The sequence below is a fragment of the Rhineura floridana genome, chromosome 8 (genome assembly GCF_030035675.1).
Source record: "Rhineura floridana isolate rRhiFlo1 chromosome 8, rRhiFlo1.hap2, whole genome shotgun sequence".
NCBI lineage: Eukaryota > Metazoa > Chordata > Lepidosauria > Squamata > Rhineuridae > Rhineura > Rhineura floridana.
In genome coordinates, this window is record NC_084487.1 from 130467486 (window position 1) to 130480168 (window position 12683).

The 12683-nt window shown below is 42.3% G+C and overlaps 1 protein-coding gene across 1 annotated transcript in view; it reads left to right on the plus strand.

The window, feature by feature from the left end:
• MRPS35 (mitochondrial ribosomal protein S35) overlaps positions 1–12683 on the plus strand; it is a 39695-nt gene that overhangs the window by 16364 nt on the left and 10648 nt on the right. Inside the window, exons 6-7 of the mRNA XM_061582516.1 lie at positions 5101–5210; positions 6029–6098. Of these exons, the coding sequence (XP_061438500.1) occupies positions 5101–5210; positions 6029–6098 (180 nt within the window). The remainder of the gene's footprint in view (positions 1–5100; positions 5211–6028; positions 6099–12683) is intronic.

Below are 12683 nucleotides of genomic sequence, written 5' to 3' on the forward strand. Positions count from 1 at the left end.
ATAGGAAACGGACCTTTAGTGTGGCAGCACCTACCCTGTGGAATTCCCTCCCCTTAAATATTAGGCAGGCACCATCTCTATCATCTTTTCGGCACCTATTGAAGACTTTCCTCTTTCAACAAGCCTTTTGAGTTGAGACCTATCCCAGTCTGCATCTGTGTTGGAATTGCTTTTAATATGTTTTTTAAATAACAATGTTTTTTAACCCTTTTTTAAAGATGTTTTTAAAGCTTTTTAAAAAAATGTTTTTAAAGTTGTTTTGTTAGTGTATTTTAAGGTCTGTTTTTATGATGTTTTGATGTGTTTTTAGCGCTTTTGTTTGTCGCCCTGGGCTCCTGCTGGGAGGAAGGGCGGGATATAAATCAAATAATAAGTAAAATAAAGTACAAACCACATTGATCACAGAACCTTCCCCTTACCCACCTTGAGGATCAGATTGTAAACGTCCCTAGCCACTGAAATAAATGTAGATGCAGTGGAGATGCAAAAGTTAGTTCAGGCACAGGGATCTGCTCTGTATGTTCTGCTGTGAAGACAGATACAAAGAATTAATTGAGCCTCTCTGTAATCTTCTTATCCTCCTTTAGCACATCTTTGACTCTCTTGTCATCCAAGGGTCCGACCACCTCCCTAGACAGTCTCCTGTTACTAATGTATTTAAATACTTTTATTGTTGTTGCTCTTTATGTTTTTAGCAGTGAGCTCCTCAAACACTTTTTTAGCATTCCTTATTGTCTGTTTATAATTTTTTTTTGCCAAAGTTCGTTTTCCTTTTTGTTCTCATTGAGACAAGACTTCCATTTATTTATTTAATCTATAGTTTATTGGGATTTTCACATTATTACAATAAAACAGCACAGTCCCTTATTCCCTCCCCTCTCTACCCTTCACCTCTTTCTCCCTCTGCTCTCATGCCCCTTTTGCTAGAGCATTTTCATTTCTGATGTCCAGGTTCATATGCTTAGATAAGGGTGAGGATAAATTAGGGTCCCAGATTAGCATCGATTAAGTTGGAGAAGTTTCCATTTCTGTGTTGTGTCTTCCACTTCTAGTTGTGGGTATTACTCAGTGAAGAGTTCCAAAAATACATGTTTATGGAGCAGAATTTTCTCATGGGCTGCTAGCTACAGGAGGTCTTGTATCCAGTTTTCTGTGCTTGGTGTGGCCTGGGCTTTCCAATGTTGAAGGAATATTTATTTTGCTGCCAGCCTGACTTGGTGGAACCATCCTTCCTGTCCTTTCGATAGTCCTTATCTGGTAGTTATATTACGCCAATTATATTTGTGCCTCTTATTAACAGGGATTTCTCCATAACAAAGTTAATTTTGGTCTATACTTCCTTCCAGAAAGGTTTGATTACCAGGCAGTTCCATAGTAGGTGAGTTAGGTCTGCTCCTGGCTGTTTATATCTCCAGCAGTCATCTGTGCATGTAATGCCCATGTGCTTAAGACATGTTGGTGTCCAGTAGGCCAAGTGGAGTATTTTTGCTAAATCAGTCTCAGCCTAAAGTCATGGGTGGCTAGTTTAATTTTACATAGGGCTTTTTCCCTCTGTGTTAGATGAGCTTCTAATTCTTTGTTCCACTTATGCCTAAGTGGGTCTAGGCCAGGGCTTAGTGTGTTACATGCTAATATGTATAAGCATTTATTAAGTTTTCTTGAGAAAATGGAGGTGCATGTTGTGTTAAGATCTGGTGTGTCTGTTGTACTCAGTGCATCTGGGCCAAATTGTGCTACTATGCTTGTTACAATATTTGCAAGACAGCTGCAGGGGGGAGATCAAATTCTTCCAGAAGTGTCCCAAAGGTTTAAATTCGTTATTCTGTGTTGTCATCTGTGAGAGGTATAGGATACCCTTCTCTGCCCATTTTTCCATAAAGGTGGATTATTGACTATTGCTATATGTGGGTTGTCCCAGATGGTAGGGTCTGCATGTGCAAATGGGTCAAAGTGCAGCTGGTTTGTTGTTGCCACCCATGCTTGTCTGGCAGGAGCTATGGTGGGGATGTATGTTGCAGGGTGCTTTAGATGCTCAGAGCCTGGTGCTGTCCAACTCCGCAGTGAGGCTCAGCTGTCCAGTTCTGTGTGTCCACAGTGGGATTTCATTGTCTGCTTCCAGCTGCCAGTATCTAACTTGTGCAGTTAGATGTGCTGTGGTATACTTGCAGGTTTGGGAGGTTAAAGCCACATTTTGTCACTGGGAGCTATAGTTTGGCAGATGCCAAGTGGGGCTTGACTTCAAAATAGGAAACTTACCCAAAATGAGGGAATTGAAAGGCAAAGTCGAGAGGATCAAATCAACTCCCCAAAGGCTTGGGAGTTGTTTAAAAACACATTAGCAGCTCAACTGGAGTGGGTACCATAGATCAGGAAAAGTAACATCAGGGCCAAGAGGACGCCAGCATGGTTAATCAGCAAAATCCAAGACACTATTAGAGGCAAGAAGGCTCCCAGTAGCCATCGCACAGACTGGCCCCTAAAGCAGAACAAAGATGACTTGACATAATTAAGTCTCTGCATCCAGAGCCAAATTGACCAAGCAGTAAAACTTAATATGGAAGAAACACTTGTCAAAATAAAGGCAGACCTAGAGCTCTGGGCAGGACTAATAAGCAGCCAACGTGTCGGGGGGAGTAAACATAATTAAAGTGAACATCGTGCCCACTCAACCATCCCCCAGAAATACTTCACACTAATCGACCAGCTATTTAGAAAAATGTGGGTCCAAACAACAGATATGACCATGTTCAATTTTCTTGGCAGTTGGTCATTTACATGTATGTTTAATAGCACAATGGTCACTACTCTCAATAGGTTTGACACCAGGATCTGGGCACCACTTAATATGAAGCCCAGGATCGCCACCCCTCTGACACATTGGGAGAAAGCTGGGGCAGTGTGTCTCCCTAATGTGCTAATTTACTGCATTCAGGGAATTTTTATTTAGGGAAGCATTCAAAAATATGATTTCCCCACTACCACCTGCTGTTTAAAGTGATAGCATTCAGAATTCTTCGGCCTTGCGTGTAGCATGTCTCCAGGCCTTAACACAATACAGCAAAATATATCAAAATGCTGCTCTGGGCTCCTGCCAGGAGGAAGGGCGGGATATAAATCAAATAATAAATAAAATAAGAATGCACCAGAACACTAGTTCAAGCTTTTGTCAGTTGAACATGCTCTTAATCCATTCCTGAAGGCAATTCTCACTCTGAGCAGCTCAAGTCTGTTTTGAGTCGCAACATTAATTTGTCTTTCCTTATTCCCCATTTACGGTTTTCTTCCTAGCACTTGGTTTCTAATGACTTTTTAAAGGCCTCTTAGTGGTCTTCCTGAGACTGTTTCCTTGGCTTTTGAACCCTTAAATAATCTTTGCTTTTCCCATTAAGATTCTTTAGTGGCCTTGTTTCGGCTGCTTGAGAAATAGTAGCACAAGATGCAAAGTTTCCAGGAGCTTATGTCTAGGCTTCTGTGTAGCACGTGATACTGGAGCGCAGCGTGTCCCTGTAATCTCAGCTTTGATTTTAAAAAGGGGAAGCAAGTTTTCTAGGCCTAAAGGGTGTGAATGTGTGCTTTAAAATGTGTGGGCAATTCCTGCTGGAATCTCAGAAGCCTGAGGGCTGCCTGAATAAGGTTTCCAGTGACTGGGGTCAAGGTGTCAGTACTGGGCAAGCCTCTTGTGTAGATTCAAGACCAGTAAAATCAGAATAACCGATGAAATTATGCAAATGTCAGTTTCCTAGTTTTGTGTTGGGCTTTGGTGAACTTTAACCTTAAAGAGACACCTGTGATGTATTTATTGCGTGGTTTGCTTATGTTACCTGTTTGAGCCTGAGGCTATACTAGGCCCTCACATTTGTGACCTGCAAAACTGAATGCAGCCCACTAACCGTGAATCTCAGGTGCCTGAGAATTTGACAGGCCTCTTTGTGCTGCCTTGCCAGGGGTGTAAGTATTAGGTAGGCCACAAGAACAGCTAGTGGGCTGTACTTGGCGTAGCGAATCACAAGCTGTTCAGGCCTGAGTTCTGGTTAGCATGCTGAATGCTCTGTGGAACAGTTGAATGCTTTGGAAGATCTCTCTTCCCTCAAAAATCTACTTCTCTACCACTTTAATAAAAGGAAAGAGAAGCCTGCTCAAGCAATTTAGCATTTGTCATATATGTCACCATTCAAAGTGAAGCTTCATGGCTAAGGAAAAATTGAATCTATGTTCAAAATGCACTCTATCTTGCTTGTTTGCTTGGCATGGCTCCTGGCAAGAGCTCTTCCATGTTATTATTTTCAGTGTAGTCTGAATGTAACTCATTTGAAAGGTTTTTCCTATAGCATTTGTTGAGGTATAGATTGCAAGGAAATCATGGTATGCCCGACTAGAGGTTTATACTGGCATTGAGACATGTAACCAGTGAGTATTCTTGAATGTATCAACATTTTATCTTAAAATTCTGAATTGGAAATAAAAGGATGTCTAGTTTTAATGCCTCTGTAGAGCTTGATAAGCTTAACCTGATTATCAAGCTATTGTTAGGTCAGGAGAGCCTTTCTTTGGCTGTCTTGAACTCCAAACATCAGGGACCTTTCTCAGTCAGTTCCTGTCCCATGTGCCTGATATTCTCCTCATTTCTGCCATGGCTTTCCTCCTTTCAGCCCCTCCTTTCTCTACTAGGTAGAAATTTGCCAGGTCATATCCTCTTTCCCCTTAGCCACCCCGCCCCACCTAACAACATAAGATTTCTTACTTGTTCTAAGGAATCATGGAATATGCACTAAGCCTATCTTCTGCTGTTGTTCCACATGAAAGTCTCTCTAGAAACCAATAGAATGCGCACTCTTCCCCCGCCCCAGTTGAACTGCTGTCTTTCACCTATCCTTCATTTCCTAGCATTAAATGTAAGCTAGGGTCTAAAAAAACCTCAGCCCTTGTGAATCCTTTGCCTAAGGAAGACTTTGTTTCTGTGAAGTAACAGCAACTTCATACTTTATATGCTGTAATGTAATAACTCTCTGACCTTTTTTTTTTTTTTTTAAGCAAGCTGTTAATTTCTGTCCTGGGCATTGAACTTCCTATCAATTTGCTAAGAGACTGATTTCTCCCCAGGTTAAGCTTTCAAGCCTCAACTTGGATGATCACGCAAAGAAGAAGCTCATTAAACTTGTAGGAGAGAGGTATTGCAAGGGCACAGATACCCTTACCATTACAACAGACAGGTATCGTATCATGAGAATATTGTCTAATACAGACCCTGTGTAAGATAGTCAAGATCTTAGCTGCTAACATCCATTTCTGTCCTACTTTATACTAGGACTTTTGTGCCATATTACAAAGATACTTGATTGTGATTCTTCACCTCTAATCTGACAAAGGCTGTAACTGTCTTGACTACTTTTCATTTCTCATTTCTTGCTGCAAAATGCAAATAAATATGATTTTAAGTAAGTTTAGAATCCTGTCTGTGAAAAAACTAAAATGCAATGTCTCACCTCTTACATTGTCATCCGATCGCTGTGCTCTGTAGGAAAGGGCCTCCTGCAGATACCATCTCATCAGGAGGCCCATTCTGTATGATGTACGAATTAGACCTTTAGCATGGTGACACTCCCTTTAGTGTGGTGGAACTTCCTCTCATTTCATTTTGGATAGGCACCATCTCTGTTGTCTTTTCAGCATATATTGAACGCCTTCCTCTTTCAACAAGCCTTTTAAGTGAAGACTTTCATCCCAGTCTATGTCTGTAATTGAATTTGGGATTATTTTTATATATTAAATAGTTTTGATTGCTTATATATGTGTATATATATATACATACATACACACACACACATAAATTTGTTTTGTATATGCTTTCATTGTTGATATTATATCTCTTCAGGATGTTTTACAGGAAGTGATTCATAAATGGAATGAAATAAATAGTGTTTCAGGCTATTTATTCTATAGTTTCAATTCAATTATACTAAAATGATTCAGAGTTTTAAACAACTAAATATCTGAGTACACCACACACTTAATTTTTCTTGTATTTTAGGTGTCCTTTAAGAAGACAAAATTATGACTATGGAGTGTACCTTCTGACAGTTTTATTCCATGAATCATGGGTAAGAGTTGATGCATGACTTTTGTGACAGCCAGGCTTGAATTTAAGGCTGTTTCCGTGACAGGTTCCATACCTCATAATTTTCACAATTTGTTTGGTCTTTCACATGATGCAGAAGCCAGTTCTGGAACTAATGGAAGTTTAGTGCTTGTTTCCATGATAAAGGATTTCAGGAATATTCCACTTGCAAGCCCTAAAATCCAGTAAATAAGGATAATACTGCCCTACCTTGGTGGTTGACAGCACTGTTCCTCAACCTTGGCTCCCAAGATGCTCTTGGGCTACAACTCCCTTCATCCCCAGCCCACTTAGCCACTAGTCAAGGGATCATGCAAGGTGTAGTCCAACAACATCTGGGACCCCAAAGCTGAAGAACACTGGTCAACAGGATTACCAAGGAAATGTATGTGGAGTGGTTAGAACACTAAAAAGTGATGTCTAAATCATGGCTGTTCCAGTACCTTCAGGGGGACCATCTGTAACAATGGAGCCTTCAAAGGTTTCCTAGGAACCTGGAGCCTGTGTTGTGTGGAAGCCTTTGCATGTACAGCTGTATGCATAAAGGCTCTATCATTATAAACAATTGCACTCTTTGTCGACATGGTAACATGGAGTAGAGATGCATCAAAAGCCTAGCCCCATAGTCTTTCCACAAACAGGAACTTTGATGTCTGAATAGAGCTATGAAAAATGGAAATGGACTGCCTTCAAGTCGATCCCATCTTATGACTACCCTATGAATAGGGTTTTCATGGTAAGCAGTATTCAGAGGGGGTTTACCATTGCCTCCCTCTGAGGCTAGTCCTCCCCAGCTGGCTAGGGCCTGCTCAGCTTCCCATAGCTGCATAAGCCAGCCCCTTCCTTGTCCGCAACTGCCAGCTGGGGGGCAACTGGGCTCCTTGGGACTATGCAGCTTGCCCAAGGCTGCACAGGTGGCAGGCCACGTAACCCCTGAGCCCCTCACTGTGCGGGTGATCTTTAGATGGCCCTTGACACCCAGGAGACACGAGTGGGGATTTTAACTCCCAGACTCTGGACTCCGAGCCAGGCTTTCCTCCCCACTGTTCAGAAGGACAGCTACACTATGATGCCCTAGGCACTACACAGGTGTACCATGTTTTAAAAAGTTTGGGACACTATAGATAAGATGGGATAGGAGGAATCTTGATTCCATTCCTTGCCCAAATATATTTACTCTGAAGTAACCTACATCTTCTTCAAAAGTTCAAAAGAGGTATGGGAGTGATGATAATAACCTCAGTGCATAAATGGCATTAAGTCAGGGTGAGCCCAATGTGTCACCACACTTGGTTAATATGGGGGCTGGCCTCTGGGACTCTTGTCATTTAATATGAACTGAATGTGTCCCCTAAAATACCCCAACACTGTTGTACGTTGTGTTGTACATTGTACAACTGCTGTTGTACGTTGTGGGAGAAGTCAGGCAGCCTATCAGTACTAATCTTTTAGTGACATTAATTGCAATTGTTGACCTCACTAAGGGGCCTATTGTTAGGAGGCCCTGGAAAACAGTGTGAAAGCCACTGCTGTAATGTATGTGAACCGTTTCCAATGTACTACCTCCAATTGAGAAATTGTTAGAAATATAAAAAAAGATTTAATATTTTTAAAACTTATAAAATTGGGCAAAGGTGAAATGTCTGCTTACCAATTAATTATACAGCCACAACAGTGGCTGTATACTAAAGTCAGCATGGATTTTTCGCATTCTGCAATGTTAAATTGAAAATACCCCCATGCCATTCTGATGCTTCCCATAAGCTCATTTCAAAACAAAACCTTACAAAACTTATTGTCCTGACCTCAGACATACTTGCTTAACAACCCTCTAAATTTTCACAGCAATACACAAAACAGTCAGAGAATTGAGAGTTCAAAATGTAAAAAGACAGAAAAAGCAGAGCCCTTTTGTACTTTTTTCTGTCAGAGTCTTCATAATTCATTGAAATTAATTAAAAATCAGCTATTTTCACAGAGTACCTGTAATCCTATTACTGACCTTGCCCCATACTCTGACCTTCATCTTCTGCAGTTTAAAAGTTTAAAAAATGCCTGGCTGCTTTTTAATTAATTTAATGTAATGCATTGAACTCAATGATAAGGCCAAGCATGCTCAGTAAGAACCAATAGTCAGTGTTCTAAAAGCCAGACTCACTGCTTGGCTTGCCTAATCAGGGGGTTACACCCACACCAGACCTTTATGTCACTTTAGACAGTCATGGCTTCCCCCAAAGAATCCTGGGAAGTGTAGTTTGTGAAGGATGCTGAGATGAGACTCCTATTCCCCTGACAGAGCTTCAGTGGCCAGAGTGATTGAACAGTCAGCCGCTCTAATTGAAGCTCTGTGAAGGGAACAGGGTGTCTCCTAGCAACCTTTTGCATCCTTCACTAACTACACTTTCCAGGATTCTTTGGGAGAAGCCCTGGCTGTCTAAAGTGAAATAAAGGGCTGGTGTGGATGTGACCAGGAACAGCTATGGTTTAAATTTGGGTGGAAGGCTACATGTGCCTGCTGTAGAATAAAAAGGTGGGGGAAACCCTGAAAAACAATGACACTGCTAACAGTGTTCTCCTTGTGGAAAGGAAAGGGGCTTTCCCACTGCCCAGTGCCCACCCATCCAATCTCCTTCCCTCCCATTCCCCCCTCCCCCAGGTCAGTTTCACCTATCCTAAGCATGATTGCACAGTAAACTGCATTGAACTCAGAAAGCATGCAAATTATCAAACCTGACTTCCCCTCCTCCTCCCTCCTATCCCCTCCTTCTTGCCCCTTTCCTCTCCCTTCCTTGACTCCTCCCTTTCCTTCCTCCATCCCCTTCCAATCCATTCCTTTCCCCTCCCCTCTCCCTTCTCCTCCCCCATGATCAGTTTTACCTATCCTAGGACTACAACCTGGGAGACCAGGGTTCAAATCCCACATAGCCATGAAGCTCACTGGGTGCCTTAGGCCAGTCACTGCCTCTCAGCCTCAGAGGAGGCTCCCCTCCCTCTTGTCCTTTCCCTCCCCTCCTTCACCCCTCCCCATCAGATCCCCATCTTCCCCCCTCATGGTCAGTTTTACCTAACCTAAACATGATTGCATAGGAGTAAATCCCATTGAACTCAATAAGCATGCAAATGATCAAACCTGCCCTCCCCTCCTCCTCCCTCCCATCACCTCCCTTTTGCCCTTCTCTCCTCCTTCCTCCCCCCCTTTCTTCTGCTCCCCCTCCCTTCCTCCTTCCCGCTACTCTCCCCTCCCCTTCCACATCCCCTGTGGTCAGTTTCACCTATCCTAAGCATGATTGCAGGGGAGTAAATCCCACTGAACTCTCAATAAGCATGCAAAAAGATTAATCCATTCTCAGCAAACTTGCACAGGATCCCATTTCTTACCTCCCGAGCTAAAAAGCAGAGAAATTCACTAATAGGCAAAAACTTGCGGTTTAAGAATGTACCTATAGCCAACATATATTTCTATCAAACTTTAAAAAGCAGGGAAATTGGGCAGCTATAGTGAATGCACCAGGGTAGCAGGAGACCTGATCTCTTTGAGATATTGTACTGTCCTACAAATTGGTCAAAATGCAAACACAATTTGGATTGGTTTTTCACAGTCCAGTCCACTTCCTGTGTAGCTTGAAAGAATTTGGTAACATGTGCCTCCGAGCATATGGTGAGTGGTGGCAACACCTGCAATCAGCCCAAATAACAGAAACAAGACATGTGCTGTCCTGATCTTGTTTTAACAGGGAGGATTAATTGACCATGCCCACCTTTTCTTAAGTGGAGTAGTTTAAGCATAGCATGCTGAAAACATGCATCTTGGGCAGGCCAACTTTGTTTTTTCCAACAGCTAGAGTCATTGCTTAAGTAGCAACAGGTTGTAATCAGTCTGATTTCAGCAAAGCTTTTGACAAAGTGCCCCATGATATTCTGATTAGCAAGTTAGCTAAATGTGGACTGGATGGAACAGCTATTAGATGGATCTACAGTTGGCTCCAGAATCGTACTCAAAGAGTGCTTATCAATGGTTCCTTCTCAAACTGGGCAGAAGTAACAAGTGGGGTACCACAGGGCTCGGTCCTGGGCCCAGTGCTCTTCAACATTTTTATTAATGACTTGGATGAGGAGGTACAATGCATGCTTATCCAATTTGCAGATGATACAAAATTGGGGGGCATAGCTAATACCGTGGAAGACAGAAACAAAATTCAAAGGGACCTTGATAGGCTGGAGCATTGGGCTGAAAACAACAGAATGAAATTCAACAGGGATAAATGCAAAGTTCTACACTTAGGAAAAAGAAACCAAATGCACAGTTATAAGATGGGGATACGTGGCTCAGCAGTACGACATGTGAGAAGGATCTTGGAATTGTCGTTGATCACAAGCTGAATATGAGCCGACAGTGTGATGTGGCTGCAAAAAAGGGAAATGCTATATTAGGCTGCATTAACAGAAGAATAGTTTCCAAATCGTATGAAGTACTAGTTCCCCTCTATTCAGCACTGGTTAGGCCTCATCTTGAATACTGCGTCCAGTTCTGGTCTCCGCACTTCAAGAAGGATGCAGACAAACTGGAACGGGTTCAGACGAGGGCAACAAAGATGATCAGGGGACTGGAAACCAAGCCCTATGAGGAGAGACTGAAAGAACTGGGCATGTTTAGCCTGGAGAAGAGAAGACTGAGGGGAGATATGATAGCACTCTTCAAGTACATGAAAGGTTGTCAGATAGAGGAGGGCTGGGATCTCTTCTCGATTGTCCCAGAGTGCAGGACACGGAATAATGGGCTGAAGTTGCAGGAAGCCAGATTTCGACGACATCAGGAGAAACTTCCTAACTGTTAGAGCCATACGACAATGGAACCAATTACGTAGAGAGGTAGTGGGCTCTCCAGCAGGCAGCTGGACAGCCATCTGTGGGGCTTGCTTTGATTTGGATTCCTGCATTGAGCAGGGGGTTGGACTCGATGGCCTTATAGGCCCCTTCCAACTCTACTATTCTATAATTCTACATCAAACTGCAGTTTCAGTTTCAACTGTTAATGCACCCAAAATAGAAATAGAGCATAATCTCCATTTTGAAACACAAAAGGCTGTCTTCACCATCATATGACATAGACCAATAAAAAGGCATTGAAATTAATAAAAATAAATTTGGCACCGATTTCTAGGATGAATAATGAGAGAAATATAATTTTAGATTAGATTCTCTGTAGAAACATTAGTAACAGAAAAGAAGCAAAGTAAGAACACCAACAAACATACAAAAGTGTAATTCTTCATCTTTGGAGATGACAAGTGTTGCCACCCCTCACCATATGCTCAGAGGTAATAATAATAATAATAATAATAAACTTTATTTCTACCCCGCCCTTTTTCCAATAGGACTTAGAGCGGCTTACAACTAAAAACAACACACCATTAAAACATACAGAGTATACAATTAAAAAAGAATTAAACTATGAGAAAAATTAAAACCATAAAACATACGTTAAAAATAGCGGACAATTTAAAGAAATAAAATCATATAATATAGTTGTGACGTCCTTCCCTGGCTCTCCCTGTCAGGTTCCCACCTGCTTGTGGCTACTGCCTTTCACTAGGCACCACCAGGGACACCACCAGTCCGGACCGTCCTTTATATGGTTTCTCACTCCGCTCTAGCACAGATCTCACTAGATCCCCCTGCTAGGCAGCACCACCAGTCACGTCCTGTAACCAATACTCCCAGAGACTTTGCCTGAGTCTCTCTCTAGCTGGTTACTTTTGTGACTGCATGCTTATGCTGTTCCCAACCCCCTTGTATCTTTATATATAAAGCATACAACTCTGGGTTGCTCTGGATACTTGACTTGTTACAATTCCTCCCTTCACCGCTGCCACCATTAGATACTGTTTCTGTTCAGCCTTGGTAATTACCTTACCCTCCCTTCTGGTCTGTATATTCCCCAGCCAAGGATCAGGCCTTTGGTAAACCAAATAAGTATTTATTTACTAATAACAGGAAATAACAAGATTACTTTAGGAATGTTTCACAAGCGTATGGTTTCATATATGGTTACTCTTTATGTTTCTTTTCATATATATCCTATTTAAATATCAGCCAAATCCAATCCAAACTTCCCTCAGAACTCTGCCAACCAACTCAACAACCTCTCTCCAACCGACTCTCTAACCTACTCCAACTCTCCCCCCGCTCATCACTCACCAACCTCCATTTATACCTTAAGCCAGCCAGCCACTCAGCTAATCATCATCCAGCACACTTCAGCTTCTCACCCATGTACTCCCCCCTTCTCTCTCAGTCAATTACCATACATCACCCAATAGACCCGCACTTACCATATTTACAGATGCTAACTTACAGGAACATCACAATAGTCACCAATCCTATGACACTTAATCCTGGTCGTTCTCTATCCCAAATGCCCGTTGAAATAAAACAAGGACCTCACTCGGAAGGGAATTCCATAACCTAGGGGCGGCCACCGAAAAGGCCCTATCTCGTGTCCGCGTCATATGTACTTGTGAAGGTGTGGGGAGCACAAGAAGGGCCTCACCTGAAGATCTCAAATCCC